The sequence below is a fragment of the Penicillium concentricum genome (genome assembly GCF_028827145.1).
Source record: "Penicillium concentricum strain IBT 3081 chromosome Unknown utg000004l_segment0_segment0, whole genome shotgun sequence".
NCBI classification, from domain to species: domain Eukaryota; kingdom Fungi; phylum Ascomycota; class Eurotiomycetes; order Eurotiales; family Aspergillaceae; genus Penicillium; species Penicillium concentricum.
This window is the reverse complement of record NW_026622757.1, coordinates 1763750-1781518: the sequence shown is the minus strand read 5'-3', so window position 1 is coordinate 1781518 and position 17769 is coordinate 1763750. Positions and strand designations below refer to the sequence as shown.

At 49.2% G+C, this 17769-nt stretch overlaps 7 protein-coding genes across 7 annotated transcripts; 2 read left to right on the top strand and 5 right to left on the bottom strand.

Moving 5' to 3' along the window:
- Positions 1 to 1213: 1213 nt before the first annotated feature.
- Positions 1214 to 3539, top strand: N7517_009616 (response regulator; the record flags this gene model as incomplete). Its single annotated transcript, XM_056727339.1, has 3 exons — positions 1214 to 2381; positions 2434 to 3086; positions 3147 to 3539. The coding sequence occupies 3 exons, from the start codon at positions 1214 to 1216 to the stop codon at positions 3537 to 3539; spliced, it is 2214 nt and encodes a 737-aa protein (XP_056575911.1).
- Positions 3540 to 5773: 2234 nt separating this feature from the next.
- N7517_009615 (uncharacterized protein) lies at positions 5774 to 6142 on the bottom strand (the record flags this gene model as incomplete). Its single annotated transcript, XM_056727338.1, has 1 exon — positions 5774 to 6142. The coding sequence occupies one exon, from the start codon at positions 6140 to 6142 to the stop codon at positions 5774 to 5776; it is 369 nt and encodes a 122-aa protein (XP_056575910.1).
- A 477-nt stretch (positions 6143 to 6619) lies between these two features.
- On the bottom strand, positions 6620 to 8005 carry N7517_009614 (mitochondrial 37S ribosomal protein mS45; the record flags this gene model as incomplete). Its single annotated transcript, XM_056727337.1, has 2 exons — positions 6620 to 7303; positions 7520 to 8005. The coding sequence occupies 2 exons, from the start codon at positions 8003 to 8005 to the stop codon at positions 6620 to 6622; spliced, it is 1170 nt and encodes a 389-aa protein (XP_056575909.1).
- A 1478-nt stretch (positions 8006 to 9483) lies between these two features.
- On the bottom strand, positions 9484 to 11292 carry N7517_009613 (uncharacterized protein; the record flags this gene model as incomplete). Its single annotated transcript, XM_056727336.1, has 1 exon — positions 9484 to 11292. The coding sequence occupies one exon, from the start codon at positions 11290 to 11292 to the stop codon at positions 9484 to 9486; it is 1809 nt and encodes a 602-aa protein (XP_056575908.1).
- Positions 11293 to 13016: 1724 nt separating this feature from the next.
- Positions 13017 to 13637, bottom strand: N7517_009612 (mitochondrial 37S ribosomal protein bS16m; the record flags this gene model as incomplete). The annotated part of the gene is made up of 3 exons (XM_056727335.1): positions 13017 to 13061; positions 13224 to 13416; positions 13561 to 13637. 3 exons carry the CDS (start codon positions 13635 to 13637, stop codon positions 13017 to 13019), a joined length of 315 nt encoding a protein of 104 aa, XP_056575907.1.
- Positions 13638 to 13902: 265 nt separating this feature from the next.
- Positions 13903 to 14917, top strand: N7517_009611 (NADHX epimerase; the record flags this gene model as incomplete). Its single annotated transcript, XM_056727334.1, has 4 exons — positions 13903 to 13983; positions 14037 to 14145; positions 14323 to 14417; positions 14486 to 14917. 4 exons carry the CDS (start codon positions 13903 to 13905, stop codon positions 14915 to 14917), a joined length of 717 nt encoding a protein of 238 aa, XP_056575906.1.
- Positions 14918 to 15104: 187 nt separating this feature from the next.
- On the bottom strand, positions 15105 to 17618 carry N7517_009610 (WD repeat PLAP family protein; the record flags this gene model as incomplete). The annotated part of the gene is made up of 3 exons (XM_056727333.1): positions 15105 to 16972; positions 17025 to 17478; positions 17571 to 17618. 3 exons carry the CDS (start codon positions 17616 to 17618, stop codon positions 15105 to 15107), a joined length of 2370 nt encoding a protein of 789 aa, XP_056575905.1.
- Between the last annotated feature and the right edge of the window lie 151 nt (positions 17619 to 17769).

The window sequence follows — 17769 nt, the reverse complement described above, 5'->3', positions numbered from 1 at the left end:
TTTAGCTCTATATATATCCCTTTTCGCCTAACTGAAACGATTCTTAGCTTTCTAATAATAGATATATTTTGTATCTCATCTTATTAGGGCGCTCAGAGTCAGTGAGTAAATCTCAGTTAGACTGTGACATCGCCCGTCTATGGGCACTAGGAAGTGTCCACGGCCCGTGGGCCTTTTGAAATTTGACGCCCATCACCCACCATAATGCAAAATTAATGCAAAAATTACCTTAGAGATTTGTCAAAGGCATCTATTATACACTTACAGAGGAACAACGAAACGAAGAATGGTCTCAATAACGCCCACGTACAGCAATGGGGGAGGTAACATTGAAGAGTGCTCTGAAAAGAAGAGGGAGCATAGTCATATCTCGTAAAGGGGCATCAGACGTGAGATCAACTTATGAGAACCAAGCGCAAATCAGTATCAAAAGCAAATTAAAAGAAAATCCCAGGAAACTCGCAAAAAGCAGAAAGATCGTCTGGAAGATACAGAACCAGGGACGCAGAACAAAGACAGCTATATCCCCGGCATTGTTCGAGATTCCTCGAATTAGAGTAACAAGTCTGCAATCTCATCGAATTCTCGATGCCCTACCACGATGTCCCACTCTCCTGGACCTGGGGGGGGGTTGATTGCAATGAAGGGGAGGACCATGGGAGCCCCATCTATAACATTCGGCATTCCGGCAACAAAGTTTCTACGTTAGTGAAAACGAAATCACGTAGCCTCGCGGCAGATCAGACATGAGTGTTGGGGGCTGGATCTGACATTATGTGAGAAATTTGGTTCGACGAGATATCACAGATCTGGACGTTTTGGTAACGTTGCTCGGTGTCGGGATGACTTGACAGATCATGGTGCTACGGTACTAACGGTAGTCTCTATATGGTACCGTTCCTACATAATTTGCTAAGAAATTACCTATTTAGGTTATATAAAATGCTACGTAAGTCGATATATAAAACAAATAACCAATACTTCCATTAATAGCCTTAAAAAGGCCATAGCTTTTTTTTTTAGCCGGGAGATCAGCAACTAACGTGACTTAACTTGACTGCCCAAAGGTGTCACACCCTTTCCCCTCTCGACTTCTTTGACTTACCTCTCTTTTTGAAACTATTCTGGAAAAAAAAAAAGTACGGCCTTCTCCGGGGGAAAACATATAAGAACAGAGAATCTGTTTTTGTTCAGAATGGCATGAGGACCCACGATGTCAGAACGGATATCACGTCTGAAGGCAAAATTGCTTGGACGATTATCTCCAAAAGCGGATGCCGACCCGAGTGCCCACCTAAAACCCCCGGGCCCTGACTTCAAATCCTATAGCACAGAGAATCTGGATCGCGAGGAACCCCTATCCCCGAAGGAATTAGGTTCCGTGTCTGCGCCTTCGCGCAATTGTACCCCATCAACCGAACGATACAATTCTTCCTTGCCGACTCCTATCTCGGACCCTCCGTCTCCCCTCGAAACCCCTCCGTTAGCGACTCCTCAGCATTCCGATAGCACCTCCTTCCAGTCCCACTTGAAAGCTCAAACTCCAATAGCCGAGACTCAATTGACCCCGACCCTGGATACTGTCGTCGAGCGTACGAATGATCGCCGACCTTCTGCTTCCTACTTTCCTCCCTCGAGCAAGCGCCCGAGCCTTGCGATCCGTCGTCAATCTCTTCTCCCGCCAACACACCAACACTTGATTAGTGGGCTACTGGAGGCGAATCTTTTCTCTTCCGACCAGGGCAGCGGTTTCACTCCCCTCGTTCCCCACGAGATGGTCACACGTCGCATTTGGGTCAAACGGCCCGGTGGCTCGGCCACCTTGGTGCCGTGCAGAGAGGATGCGGTGGTAGATGAGCTACGCGACCAGGTTATCATGAAATACGGGAACTCATTAGGGAGAAGCTTTGACTCGCCCGACATTGTTATCCGGATTTCGCCACGAGAGGGTACGACTCGATCAGGTCACCCCGAGCGCCTCTTGAGCCCGGAGGAAGTCGTGTCAACTATACTCGATACATACTACCCTGGCGGACAAAAGATCGAGGAAGCGTTGGTGATCGATGCCCCGTCACGCCGCACCCCAAAGCCATCGCCGCGGCATTCGGTCTACCAGCACCACCACTCGGAACCCGGCGAGCATGGCGATTATTTCCCTCTCATGCCGCCGGTCAATGCGAACGCGGGCACACCGTCTGCGCACTCGGGAGCTGCATCAGTATCGGCTAGTGCGCCATCAATTTCCATTATCAACACCGGTGTTGCTCCATTGCTGCCATCCCCGGGAAGCCGCAGGGCACGGCATCAGCAACGACCTCCGTTGACACGACACAAAACAAATTCTCCCACAATTCTTCATTCCCAAACCCCTGCCATAACCGGTACGCTCTCAAACAACTTTGTTTTCCTCAACATGGCCACTGACATCTATAGAAACCGGCCCTACTCCTCATTCCCAACCTATCCCAGCTGCTGCTCCCGCAATGCCAACACCTCCGGTGGCAGCACCACCGGTGGAATCTCCGCAGATGAAATCACACACTCCCCCGGCAACTGCATCACCACGCGTGGTCCGAAAATCAAAAGCGGCCACCTCTCCTGGTGCTATGTTTGGCGGGTTGATTGACGGCACCGTTCCGCCAATCAATGTCCTCATTGTCGAAGACAACATCATTAACCAGAAGCTTTTGGAGGCCTTCATGAAAAGGTTGAAAGTGCGCTGGAAATGTGCAATGAACGGCGAAGAGGCAGTGCGGAAATGGCGACAAGGTGGATTCCATTTGGTCCTAATGGATATCCAGCTTCCCGTGATGAATGGTCTGGAAGCGACCAAGGAGATTCGACGCCTGGAGCGTTTAAATGGCATTGGTGTCTTCCCAAAGACAGCCTCTGGACGTTTCAGCGCGTCCAATACGTCTGCTGCGGACCGAAGACCCGGCCTTCACCGTACGGTCAGTGAAGAGGACACTTTGTCAGATCTCTCGCTGTTCCGTAGTCCGGTCATTATCGTCGCGTTGACAGCTAGCAGTTTGCAAAGTGATCGACATGAGGCATTGGCTGCTGGCTGCAACGATTTCCTGACCAAGGTATGTCAAACTCTCACGTCTTTTTCTTTCTCAAATAGTATGCTAACATTTCTCGAATAGCCCGTCGGATTCCCCTGGCTTGAGCAGAAAGTGACAGAATGGGGCTGCATGCAAGCCCTGATTGACTTTGAAGGCTGGCGCAAATGGCGTGGGTTCATGGACTCTCCCCGCCCCGCCTCGCCAGCTGTTACAACAGCCAGTCCGATGCAAGGTGGCTACCGCAAAGAATCACCACGGGTGGATCCCCCGTCGCCCTCGAGCTCCCGCAACCCTAATAAATCTGCTCACGAATCCAAGCCAAACGCGCCAGACGCGCAAATCCTGCGGGAAGATTCATGGGGTAGCGGGAGTCCTGACACCATAGACATAGATTCATCCCTGAGTCCGCATTTGCCAACATCGGGGGACGCCGCACCCATCAGTGATGTGACGGCGGCTCCAGATGAAAAATGAAGACAGACTTGTCTTTCAAGTGCGCTAACCATGCCTTGATCCCTACACATTTCCAACAATTTTTTCCCCAGTTTGTTTGATTCGAACTTTCTGTCTCTCCCATTGAATACCCCGTATAGCAACGTGTCTTTTCTCTCCCATCTCATTCTCTCATCTTCTTGTCATGGTAGCATGCACTTTACTTCGAGGGTCTCAGACTCAGTGCATGGTTTTCCTCGTGGATCTTCTTTTGGCATGGATCCTATGGATATATTTTGTCACTTTGGGCTGTATACACATCTGCCTGCGCACTTTTCCATCCCTGGCTAGTTTCTTTTTGTCCACCGGTATTTTCGCTCTTGCATAACATTTTTATGCAATGGACATCCTCATATACACGAACGAGATGTCTCCACCCTTCTATCTTTCAATGTATAACTTTCTTTGTTTCGACTGCCGGGGGCTTGGTGTATCCTCCTGCCTTGTACTTATTTCACTATTTTTTTGAGTGATGATTTTGTAGATATAATATTCCAAGTATTTCCTTAGTCTTGAAGCGTCTTTTGAAGTTATATGATCTGTAGCTTCTACCTATACCTATTTAAAGTAAGTTTACAACATTCTCCCACCGGAACAATGACAAAGTCTCAGAAAACCTGTCTTCAGCCTGCATTGTGCACAATTTATTCCTTTCCAGGTTGTCTCGTATCCAAGGTAATACAATCTCAAAAATAAAGAACTAGTCCAATAGCTGCCAATCAACTGCATTGATCATATCCGAAACCCCTGTATTCAAGACCCGAATCAATATATACGTATATCTGCACAATATCATCATAGGTTGCACCAATTAAGTGAAAGGATCGAAGTAGGATCTGCACAACGATACATCCAATCAATAGCTCCCTCGGTGCAACCGATAGCAGCTTTCCAAGGCTAATACCAAGTCACGATACATTGACAAAATCCAGAATTGGGCCGCAAAGTATGCAGGTGATCCTTTGTCTGATTTTCTCTGCATGTGATGTTCGTATTGTTTAAATACCTTGCCCTCGAACCTCATTCTACATCCTTTTCAAACTACAACATATATACTATATTACTGTCTCTTCTCTATACCATCTACCATCTATCATTTACCATTTACCATCTACCATCTACCATTTACCATCTACCATCTATCATTTACCATCTATCATTTACCATTTACCAAAAGACCTACAACATACACTCTCTGCCACAAACCCCGCTCATCTGACCCCACTCAAGACTATGCAGTCATCAACACCGGCTTCGGCCTTCACTACTTCATGGCTTCAAAGTGCCATCGCCTCACTCGGGTCGATCTTCCAAACTTCCAAGGAAGATGAGTCTGAATCCGATGCAATTTCCGGATGGGTTGGGACGAAAAGGCGACGCTGTCGCTCTGTCGGGGAGGCTCGTTGAAACCTCGACTATGTGTCTTGTTAATTCATGAGAATGGGAGTGAAACGGGATAGGAAGGGCTGGAATAGCGGACTGCTGGGCATATTGTGTTTTTTTTGTTGGTTTTTTTTTGGCGAGGCGCTGTGCATTGTGATTTTCATATTTCAGGCTTATGTTTTGGTTCTTTTGTTCATTTGCAGGCTCCGGGGGTTTCATCATATTAAGTCAATTTAGGAATATAAACAGGGGATTATATGATCACCCTACACCTTGGTTGAACTAATATTGAGATTAATCGTTTAAACTAAACTATTATAATTTTCTTTGAAAACGGGTTCGTCGAGTGCTTCGCCTATTTTGATGTTGATAAGTATAGGATCTATGCTACCATCTTCCTTTAAGCCGAGTATTCTTGTATTGTATACTTGTATGGTATACTTGAGATCTTCCAAAAAAGATACGCATCGAGCGTGGTGATTTGGAAATTATTTCTAGAGGCTTTTAAGACAAAGCCTATAATCCTTGGCCTATATCTACTAACTTGTTCCTACATCTCTCATTCCTCCGTTACTATACTAGACTAACGTATAGATGTAACATGCCCATATTTCCCTTGCCATACGCTTCTCAGCCACATAATACTTTGCAATGTAAGACAGCAATCTTTAAAAAGTTCAAAAAGTTCAAAAAGTTCAGCTTTCGTCTCCACAGTATACATCCTCCCAAAATTGTAACCCGACCCCAAAAACATCATGAAGACATGCTATGACCACTTGTTCTAGCAGCAAGAAACAAGCACCCGAGAAGCGAGGGGTATTGGGGCTCAGCGATTAACAGAGCTGAGCCAGCTCCTCTCGACGAGCATGCAACGTTTCCTCGAGAGACTCGATCTCAATCTCAAGACGTCCTTTCTCGCCGGTTTCGGTAAATTGACCAGCTTCCGGGGTACATTGACCAGCCTCCGCGAGTATTGCCGATTTCTCGCTCGAATCAGGAATTCGATCGACCTTGGCAATTGCTTGTTCATCACTCCAATCCCAGTCAATCAAGCCCAATGTCGATGCGACTATTAAGCAACCGACAATAAGTACTGCACCGATTCTTGAAATGATTGGAATGGAAGCCATGATAACCACGATAGCACCTAGGATCTGGAGATACTCTGGGAGCTCCTCGTAGGCGGCGATGATGGAACTCATTTTGTGAAGATGAGGTTTAGATTTGTGATATGGGGAAATGTGGAAAATGTCTTATTGTAAGGTGATATCCTCTCGTTTGCACCGTTTACGTGGGAAATTCGGGGGAAGTCTCTATTTGTAACGAGTTCCGAGTTGGGCTTCTAAAGTTGACAAGATCATCAAGATCCATTGGGGCAATCAAGGCTATGCTCCAGGGCTATGCCAGGGCCCCGGGGGCCGGGAGCCGGGATAGTTCATTAACTAATGCTCAGTGATCGTCCCCGGGGGCCAAACAACTTTCAAACTCAAAATACAAGCTCAGATTTACCAAAAGTGAAATGGAAAGGGATATTATCCGGTATATAGTTACATAAGTGATCAACCTCCTTCATACATCCATGGATGAGTAGCATACAAGTAAAATTACAGAGGCCGTAGCCAAGAAAGTTGCTGAAAAACACAAAAAAAGAAAGAAACAGCCCTGGGACTATCTCAAAATCAAGCCTCCACACGGGTAGGAATCTTGACTTCACCGCGGGTACGGTCACGGTGAGGCACACCGTAGCGACGACCAGCAGCCTTCGAACCACGGCCATCAGCACCAGTAGTTTCCGTGGTGTAGATAGTATCCTTGATACGGTAGTCGAAGCGCGATTCCTCGGGGGAGACAACCGTCAGCTTCTTCTCACGGCGAGCTTGGACACGCTCGCGACGCGCTTGCTCGATTGCATCCTGGCGCTCGAGTCTCTTAGATTGGAGGTCTGCAACAGCCAGACGCTCGTTGGGGTGCGCCAGGCGGTCCCGCTCCAGGGCAACCATGTGAGGGTGAGGAATGCGCACATCAGCAGGCTGCAGGATCTGGCGGGCATTGGCGCCCTTGCCGACCCAGCCGATGGAGTTGGGGTCCTCGATGATCTTTTCGGCGAGGTCAGAGGGGTGGGAGATCCCCGCGGCTTCAGATTGCTCCATTGCTGGAGCGCCGGAGAAGACGCGGCCGGCCTCGACACGGTTGAAGGAGCGGGATTCGGGGACTGGGTAAAAGATTTGAGAGCCTGTCAGGGGGTGGGCGGGGAGGTCGTTGATGGGTTCGTGGTAAGTTTGACGCTCGCCTTTCTCGGCGAGAGGTGTGGTGGGGACCATCTCGTGGATGGCCCGGGCATATGGCAGTGCTAGGGGTTTACCCTGTTTTGAGATTCGTCAGTTTATGTCACGCGACCAAAAAAGACTTGATAGGAATCCAAAATGTAAGGGTAATGCAGTTCAGTTCAAAAATGGGTATAACCATGTGGGTGTCTTCAAGACTAATCGATTTTTTGTGACTCATCATATGCGTGGAGGATCGAAGCAAAGTCCGAAAGGAAACGAGGGAAAAAAGCAGAAAGGGAAGAGGGTTCTTACCTGTGTGCGTTGTCTCTTCTCCAACTCCACCAATCTCACGACAGCAGCAATACGCTTCATATCAATTCCAAGCTCCACGCTGACGATGCGGACACTCTTCTTTTGCTCAATGACGCGGTTATAGACCTCATTCCGGAGCTCCTCACTGAGGATAGGCTCGCTGAAGAAACTTTGGTTGTTGGGGAACGGACGGGTCTTCTCCGAGGTCTCGGGACCTCGCTGTTTTAAGCGAGTAAGATAGTTGGTTTCTCCAGGAACGTGATTCTTGAAAACGGATCCTTCATTGTTAAGCCATTCGAACATCTGCCGACGGAGCTTGGTCTGTCCTTGTGGTGCTGCCGTGGCAGAGAACTGGCGGGAAAGGCACTGTGATGATGTAGAGGATAATGAAGGAAGAGAAGAAAGTGAGGATGAGGAAGAGGAAGGAGCTGTGAGGTAGGGAAGAAGGGTGTTGGACACACTCCGGCTCTGTATCCGGGGTGGCATCTTGGGAGGATATGAGGGGGAATGGGAGGGAAGATTTAATGTTAAACTGAATGCAAGACGCTGGATATTAAGAATCAAGGAGTTCCAGCTGCCATTGACTCCTTTGCAGCAATAATTGAAGGACGCGAGGTTGTCGGGTTGGAGCGGGAGGTGTAGGTGTCTGCAGGGGAAGAAACTTCTCGGTAGTGCCATCACGTGATCACATCTCCACTTGTATACAGCCGAGTAAACAACTTCTTCGCATTCCCTATATTGACCCTGATAGCATAACCAGGGCTTTGAATGGTTTTGAGTATAACTACTCTGGCAATATAAGCCTTACAGGATCCCCTTAACGGTTCCTATTACATATATGAAGAGTTGCCCAAAAAGATGTAAAAGAATGGTCCCAGGATAGCTCTTTACTAGACCTGAATATTATTATAAACGAATTAAATGGGTTCTCTCTCCAGGGTAGCTGGAACCAGTTCATTGTATCAAGTACAGATCGAAGCAAATGTATCGGTATCATATCCCCTAGCAAGACGGGGTAAGAGGAGGAGTTAAAAATTTATGGACACGCCTCGTTTTCTCGTTCTTCTCCTGGAGAAGCAGAGTAAGCCAGACCTAAAGCAAAACGAGTGGCAATGCAAGCAAGATGAGAGAAGAACTTTCAAGCAAAATGCATGGGCCGGACGCCTTCGTCTCCGCCGAGATGAGAGGAATATGGCAGGAGAATAAAACCAACGCGAACGCCTGGGACAATATGTGGTCGACGTGAGCCGATGTCATGTCCTTCCGTAGCTCATGCCATTGAGTAGAGAGATATTAGAAGAGAAGCTAAAGAAAGCCACATAAGACCCTTCTTTTTCGTACTTGCATAGAAATAAACACGCATTGCAATAGAGAAAGCAAGTAAATCAGCAAAATCCTTTCCGATCCACGCAGACGATGCATCGAGAAAGATCCAGGGGATAGATGTAACAAAACAGGGGGAATCACGTCGAATAAAGTAGATAAGAGCTCATATAGATCCTCATTAGGGCAAACAGCGAACACGCAATAGTGTGCATTGCCTACTGAGTCAGGGTAAACGAGCGAGATAAACAAGAACAAAAGCAAGAAATCACGAGGGTATGAAGGTGTGAACGAAACGCAATGGCAGAAACAAACACGCTCTCAAGCGCCTCGCACCGACCAGATAAGAATACAAGTTTGGCAATGACCTGAAATGCAATCCTCCCAATGAAAAGAGATAACAAAAAAAGGAATGTAAGAGCGCCCAGGTTCCCATGCAACAGAAAGACGAAATGCCAAGAAAAGGACTGGCAGAAAAAGAAGGGGGAAAAACAGAAAAGCAAATCCGAAACAGTACTCCCGAGAGTTATGCAGCCGCCGAATGCTGATCTAGCTCACGAAACGAAGATCCCCAAATGCGCCAGATATCCCAGTTCGTTCAAACATGCCGGGCATTATCTTAATATAACGCTTGAATGGGCTTAGCGACCCATCATGTAGTCAGGGTAAAAGGAATTATAGCCGTTCAGGTTCGGTGCCGCGTTGTTGTTGCCGCCAGAATTAGAAGGGGGCGGCGGCGACATCATCATTGAATTAGCTCCGTTTCGGATTCCCAGGCCCGAGTTGGGGTTGTATGAGGCATTGCCCATCAGTCCAGCATGCGGATTGACGGGGGTGTGCATGGAGGTACCATTGCGCATCGGGGGCGCAGGCATGGGCATGCCAAGACCAGGAGGTGCTGCCAGTCCGGGAGGGGGGCCGTTGGCAGCCGAGAACATGTTGTTATGCATTCCACTCAAGCTGCTGCCTCCAGGGACTGCGCCTTGTCCAGATACTGAGTTGGACGAGTTCATGCTGCCAGGTTGACCAGAGCGCACACCCAAGGGGTTCTTTGAGAAGCTGAGACGGATGCCAGTCTTGACACTGTTCGACAGCTTGTAGCCGTATAGCTCATTGAGTGCCTTGCTGGCCATGGCGACCTCGTCGAATTCAACAAAGCACATGGGTCCGTTTTGCTTGTTTCGGAAACAGAGTCGCTTGTATCCGCGCTGTTTGGAGAAAAGGGCTTTAAGTTCCTCCTCTGAAGTGTCCGGTGGCAAGTTGCCCACGTACAGAGTGTTGCAAGGAGGATTCAGGTCATTCGGGTTTGCAGCGGGGAGGCTGTGGCGTGGTGTGTGCTGAGCGTTGTATGGGAAACCATGACCTTGGTTCGGGTATGCAGATGCGGGTGTTCCACCACCCATGCGTTGCGCGCCACCCCCAGGGTAGTTCTGCAAAGGTGGCGAGGACATGTTGTTCGACAGGGACATATTGGCAAAGCGGTTGGTCGGGATTTGGGGGTTGGTGGCCCGGCGTCCCGCGGAGACATTGGTAGAATGGCCATTCTCTGCATAGCCCACCGGATCCTTGAGCAGCTCGCCGGTCTCCTCGTCCGGGTCTTCATCAATCATAGACTTTCCGGTTATGCGTGGGAGGTTGTCAATGCCATTTCCGATCGGAGATTGTGGGGAGAAAAGGCTGTGCATACGCGAGCCTGATTCAGAGGTCGGAGGAAGTCCTTCGCCGATAGGCTGGTTGGGGTTGGGGTTGGAGAGCCTCTCTAAGCTTTGGAAAGTGCCGTTGAAGCGCGACGATTGACGGGCAAGGGGACCGTTCGAGGCCCCCATTAACGCACGACTCGCGGTGTGATCGATGGTGTTACGGCGCGTGTTGGACAGATTCGCTCCCATCGGACCGGGGTACATCTCGACGACCATGTTGGCGTCATTTTTGGAGTTCGGCTTGCCATCGAGTAGGGATCTGGCCTCTTCGGCGGCTGGCAAAGTCATGAATCGCGCAATCGCGGTCAAGAACCCGTCATCCTCGGGCAAATCCAGGGTCACAAAGTCCGCGTCAACAAAGTCTTTGGCGAAAAGAAGCATGCTGCGCAAGGCTTCGCGACTCGTGTTTCGCGGCAGTTTGCGCATAACAATTGCGCCTCCGTTTCCGCGATTAAGGCCATTCAGGCCCTGGAGGTTGCGATCGTTATCCAAGCGCATGTTGTTATCGAATGAAGCAGTTGTACCGATAGGGGAGAAAGGGTATGAGAAAGTAGGGTTCATAGATGATGGCGCTTGCGACGCATTCGGACTATACACGTCGGTCGACATCGCATGCTGAGCCGTCAAAGGCGCCTGCGAAGAAGGGAGTGACTGCTGTGGGGGCGAACCAGATGACACGGACTCTGTGAGTTGTGTAGTTCCAAAAGACCCGGGACTCGTACGAGTGGACTGGCTAGAGCTGCCGCTCATTCCTCCACGAGATTTGAATTTTTTGAATTTTTTTTTTCGCCTTTCGAAGGGGTTCGCGATCACACAGGGGAAGATAGTCCAGGTAGGAAAAAAAAGGAGTCGCGGGATGCTGGAAAGTCGAAATTTGGCGCAGTGATTGGTAATGCGACAAGATATCGTACACCAAACGCGCGACGATAGAAATGAAGGAGGCGAAGGCGATTAGCGATTCGATCGGAAGTCGAGTTCTGGATGGTGTCTCATCGGATTTGCGACAGTTGGACTATGAGCGCTTTGAAAACGATTGAGATAAAGATGGACAAGAATGGTATGCAGGGAAAAGGGTTTGAAAGGAGGGGAGAAGGAGAGTGCAGGGGAGGGGGGAAGAAAAGAGTCCGGAACGGTCGAGTGCCAGTCCACAAGTGCCAGATCCATGGATCTGCCCTTCACGACGCGACTCAATGGGGAACAGGTATGTGACAGTGGGTGTACATGGGGTTATATGTAGATCCTCGTATTAACGGATGTACTCAAAGGTATATGACAGTACATGGTCATAAATTTACACAGTTTTACACAATCTTACACCTTGGCCCTGGAACCTGACCGCATGCAGACAGTTACCAAGTGCGTGTCCCGAACTTGTGTGGAATGTCCATAGTATTATTTTTTATTATTTTTTCATTTTTCATTCTGTTCTCCTATATATAAGAAGATCGACGGGTGGATCATGAACCTGTCTCTTCTAGAAAAGCACCGGCCATGCAAGTGTAGCCTATGCGGCTTGCCGTACCCCGGCTCTGCACGAGATTGGGGCTCTATGAAATGAAACACACATATATGTATACCAGGGATGTTTTACTATAGTGAACGGTAATCCCAAACCGGTACCAAATTCAATAGAATACCTTCTTTATTATATGGATAAAGCTTGAAAGTGTTTACTACCAGATCTCAACGGCCTTGATATTCAATCCCTCATATATTCTTTGGCTTTTCTCTATATACATCTAACCCATTTTGTAATTCACACAAGGTCATCACACATGCCCACGGAATCCCCAAAGTCAAAAACCGGCGATCCTCCGGGGTCACTGGCCAATTGCCACGGGTCCAACCCCGGTAAGACATGGGATTGGCTGCTACGGGGAAATGACTTGGGCTTATCGAGGGGGCGATAGTTCATTTGGTTGGCCCGTGGAGAGAAGACATTACTTTTAGGGGGCTTTATTAGCACTACTTCTTCAGAACGTGTGCCTGAAGTGGTCATAGGCGCGTCAAATGTTTTGGCTTTTTACTAAATACGATCGGTTTCCAGTTAATGTAATATGTGTTATTCTTTATACCTCATGACTCTACATTATAGGCACATATGCGCTTTAGGTGTATGCTTAATATCCTACCTCGGTAGTATCTCCCTACACATGCTTTTTTTTGGAGAGATTCAAGTATCAATAGATATTCATGCGGTGCTCACCGCGTAGAGTCAGAGCAGCCAGGCTGCCACATAATATACAGAGGTTCTAAGGCAACTCAATAACGCCAAAAAAAATGCCAAATCAGAAAAGAAAAGAAACACAGCGCGACTTTCGACCCGTCATTGATGGTGCATGACTTGACTTTTCCATGGTTCTGGGATGTTGTCCGGCCGAATACACAAAGAATGTCGGAGAGGAGAACCTTGGAAAGCTATCAAGAATGCCACCCAAAAAGCCCCAGAGAGTCAGGTAGTCAGACAAGCAAAATCAAGCTTTGTCAAAGGTAGTAGGTTTGGGCGCAACAAGGCCAGCCTAGAGAGAGCCCAAGAGTTAGCAGCAGTCCGTATAACAAAGACGTAATCCCCGTCTATATGATCTGCTAAAAAAATGCAGATCCGATCACAGCCGCTCATCTCCCTCGGATCCTCCCAATCCTAAAGTTTCGCGGATACAGATAACAAGGGTTCGGCTTACCATGCCCATCAGCTTCCAGACGGGATCACTAGGTTGCGCACCAACACCGAGCCAATACTTTGCGCGTGACCGGTCGAGAGCAATCTCCTTATATGGGCGCGCTTCGGCGTTCTCGTCGTACAAGTTCGTGGGACGTTTCGGGATAGGGTTGTAGGTGCCAATGACTTCGAGGGGCTTAGCGCCGCGGGCGGAGCTAGAGATAATAGGGTCAATTTCAATTCTTCTTGAAGATACAGTGCACAATGGATTGAAGTACTCCATAGCCTGGCAAGGTCGGTGTTTGGCGTTGGAGACCGGTGTATCGGGGATATCCATTCATGGGGGAGAAACCACATACCGGGCTTGCGCAACGACGATGTTAAAGAAGGGGTTGTGCTTGTTGCCGAAGCGTGCGAGTCGAATCCGGAGAACCATTTTGGCGGGTGTGTAATGGTTTTTCAATTGAAGATGGCCCAAGACTGTTCTTCTGATGATCCCCTCTGCCCTCCGCAAAAGTTCTAGGAGATGCGGAAGAATTATTGATCCGATACGGCCAAATGTGGACTAGCGCATATGTGATGTAATGGGGTGAGGACCCTCAGTAGATCTACTTCCGGAGCTGGCTATCACTTTGATTTACACAGTTTCTGTCAATTTACTCAATTAGCCAAAAGACTAGCTCTGGCATTGACATACTTATATGATCCGCTCTACCTTCACCCGTTCTCATCTACCTCCCATCATTCGTCGCTATAGTAAATCAGCAATAATGTCATTGAAGGTATAGTTCTCTGATACCAGCTCCAACAACTTATAAACTGACATCAATGCTAGGCAATTTCAGCCAAAGATGCCGCGTCACTTGACAAAGACCTCATGGAGACCGGCGGGTGGTCTCTAGACCAGTTGATGGAGCTAGCTGGCCTTTCTGTCTCGCAAGCCGGTAAGCTCCATCAATCTTGAACATGTACTCACGCCATACTGATACAACGGGCAACCAGTATGGAAGATTCACCCCCAAGCGCAGGCAAGAATATCCTAGTTGTCTGCGGACCAGGCAATAATGGTGAGAGGAAGCCCCAATATTGCCATTCCGAGGAACAACCTAACAAAACCCCAGGAGGAGATGGCCTCGTAGCCGCTCGACACCTAGCCCACTTTGGCTACACACCATCGGTGTACTACCCAAAACAAGGTAAAAACGAGCTCTACCAAGTACGCAAACCCAGACACCAAAAGAGCTCGAGGAGCAAGAAGCAAGAAGCAAATCTAACCCAACCCAGCGCCTCAAAATCCAGCTCCAAAACCTCTCGATCCCCTTCATAGATGACTTCCAACCAGCACTCAAGACAACAGACCTCCTCGTTGACGCTATCTTCGGCTTCTCCTTTGGTGGGCCATTGCGTGATCCTTTCGGCGGCATCGTTTCGCAAATCGAATCCTCCAATGTCAAGGTGCTGAGTGTTGATGCGCCCAGCTCGTGGGATATCCAGAGCGGACCGCCGAAGGAAGGACCCGGTGCGAAGTTTATGCCGCATGCGCTGATCAGTCTAACTGCACCCAAGCCATGTGTGGCCTTTTACCGCGGCAGGCATTTTATTGGTGGTAGGTTTTTGACCAAGAACATTGCGGATAAGTATGGACTTGATATGCCCAAATATCAGGGTGTTGATCAAGTTTTGGAGATTGGTGTTGATGCAGAGGGGAGGTTGTAAGGGAGTAGCAAATGGACGATGGTTTAGAATGCTACTTGGTTCATGGATGAGAGACCATTTACGATTTATCTAGTACGAAATGGAAGAAAAAGTAATGAATAGCCTTTGTATGGGAATCGCGTTGTCGTCGTTAAGAAGTAATGCATCTCTGATGTATGCATACCGAATAAAAAAATAGCACGCACTCTCAGAGAGTCTCCCGGATCTCGCTGATAATGCCCTTGATGCGCGGCTCCTTTCCAGGACCCGAGGCAGAGGCTCTCGCGAGAACCCCTTCAATCTCGTACACATCCTTGGCAGCACTCTTGACTTCCTCCCCGAGCGCTGTCACCAGTGTACCAAGTGCAACTAGTGCTCGATAAACCGCCTCTGAGTCATTCTCTCCAGCGATGATCCGAGTCAGTTCCTCCAGGAGGACCAGACCCCGTTCTGCGGATTCTGGAGATTGATTCCTACCTTCGGAGGTAAGATAGACTGCGAAGTTGATGTACAGTGTCGTGATGGCGATTGTAAGGTTGCGGTTTGGTGACTCTCCGCTGCTGGCCCAGGCAGACTTTACTCCTGCCAAGATCTGATCAAATGAGCTTATGGCCAGATCGCGGCCGGCGGTCGTCTCGAATAGGTTAGCAAATGTCCGCATTGCGAGCATTGCATTGTTGACGCTAAGAGGGGATTCAAAAACACCGCTGGATATCACACCCGACACGACGTTTTCATCTTTGTACTCGGCGGATGCTGTAAATGGCACAGCAGCCGCGAGTAAGCGGAGGATATCCAGGCCAGGCAGTCGGTTGGCGGCAGGCCAGGTTGTGACAATTTTCAGAATCAATGGCACTCCAGACTCAACCTCGGGTGAAAGTTGAAGTTGTTGAGAGGATTCGAGCTGACCGCACAAGGCGACAACCGTCTCCACCTCTGAGGGGCTTAAAGCCACGTCCTTGGCTCCATCAGACACAAGTTTTGCGTTCAATTCCTGAAGCTTCTTCGTAATAACCTTGAGGTTTGCTGAGCGGATGGAGAGATAGATCTTCTGGGGGAGCACTTTAGGGCGTGGCTCGGGGGCGGGAGCGGGAGCAGGTGGCTGAGACTCCTCAGTTGCCCCGGCGTCTCCAGGACGGTAACGTCGGTCTGAGCCCCAAGGATCAGCACCTGCGGGTTCCTCAGACTGCCCAATGGTGGCACCTTGGGTATTCTGAGTGATGAAGTTGGCAACCTGGTCCAAATAAGTCATAGGGAGTTCATTGTCTCCAATAAACTTGGTAGCAGCCTCATATGGATTTTGCGTGGCATTGTATGGTAGTTTCAGCGGAGGCTTTCCGTCCTCTATGTCAACATCGAAGACGTAGTCGTAATCTTGGCCATGGTATTCGGTCTTCCGGCCACTGCTTCCAGCCGAGTCCACTACCATACCGATAGCAACCCACTCCTGTGTTGCTGACGACCAGGTGTGGGCGCTTACGGTACCACCGGGCTCTCGGATCATCTGGACCTGACCTTCCTTGGTTCCGGACTTTTCTTTGAGAAATTCCGGACCAGGTAGCTCCTCTTTATTAATCTTTCCAACTTGTTGCTCCGGAATAGCTGATTCCTTGACGGCCTGGTCAAACTGCTGTATGGCATCCGGGGCTGCATGACGGTCAGTGCTTCTGCTGAAAACGCGAGCAATGCGGTCACTAGCACCGGTGACGATATCACCAGTCTCACTGCAAGCTGCCACACTCCAGACCGAGATTGCGGGATGAGTGATTGTCTGCACACATTGAGTCCCGTTCCAAATCTTCACAGTGCGATCTTCACTGGAGCTCACCAGCTCGCCAGATGGGAGCGCAGCAAGGGAGTAGATGAAGCTTTCATGGCCATGCAGAGAGGCAACAAGTTGACCTTGCAGTGTGTAAAGACGAATAATTCCGTCATTGCTAGCCGAGGCGAAGTGGGCTCCGGTAGAGTTCGAGGCAGGAAGCTTGCACAAGGCCCGGACAACGTCGTTTGAGTTTTGTACGCTTCCGAGTAGGGTTCCCGAGGTATTGAACATCCGAATCATTTTATCAGCACAGCCTGCGGTGATGTTAGCATGTAGTAATTTTTAAGGCCACATAAGCTAGCATACCCGTGATGATTGTGTTCTCGTCATACGCCAGCACGGCCCAGACGCTTGCCTCGTGTCCCTCCAGTACGACATCACACTCCCATTTCCCGACCCTCCATAGCCGGGCGGTGGAATCCCAGCTGCCACTGACGACCCATTTGCCATCCGGGGACACATCCAGAGCACAGACATTGTGTCCGTGACCCAGAAGCATAGCGTCCGCATTATCCTCTGAACCCTTACCAGGCTGTCTGGCTTCAATTATTGCATCCTGTCCAGCCGAAAGGACAAGACCCTCTGGGAATTCGGATGTGGGAGGAACGTAGGCTAAGCTGTTGATGAAGGCGCCGCCATGTGCAGCGATGGTATAGTCATATGCGGGAGGAGGGGTGGAGACGAGCTTCCAAAGCCGAACTGTTGCATCACGAGAGGCGGAAAGTACGACATTTGGATTTGGGAAGACCACAGCGCGAACCTAGATGGGAAGTCAAAAAAGTGTGAGTGTTCTGTGTGGTTTGGATGCGCGATCAACGGCGTCTGTCCAGACGCCGGGACCAGGAGCCTTACATCATCGCCGTGGCCCTCCAAAGTTGCGGAGAGCTTGAAGTCAGGCATACATAAAACTTTGAGGGAAGAAAGAGTGAAGAAAGAAGAATCCGAAGAAGAAATAGTTTGAGGGTATCACCGCGGAATTAATGATCAATCAAGCTCCCCTGGATGTTGTTGTCCTTTAGTCGTTCCGGGGGATCGCCCCGCCGAAGCATCA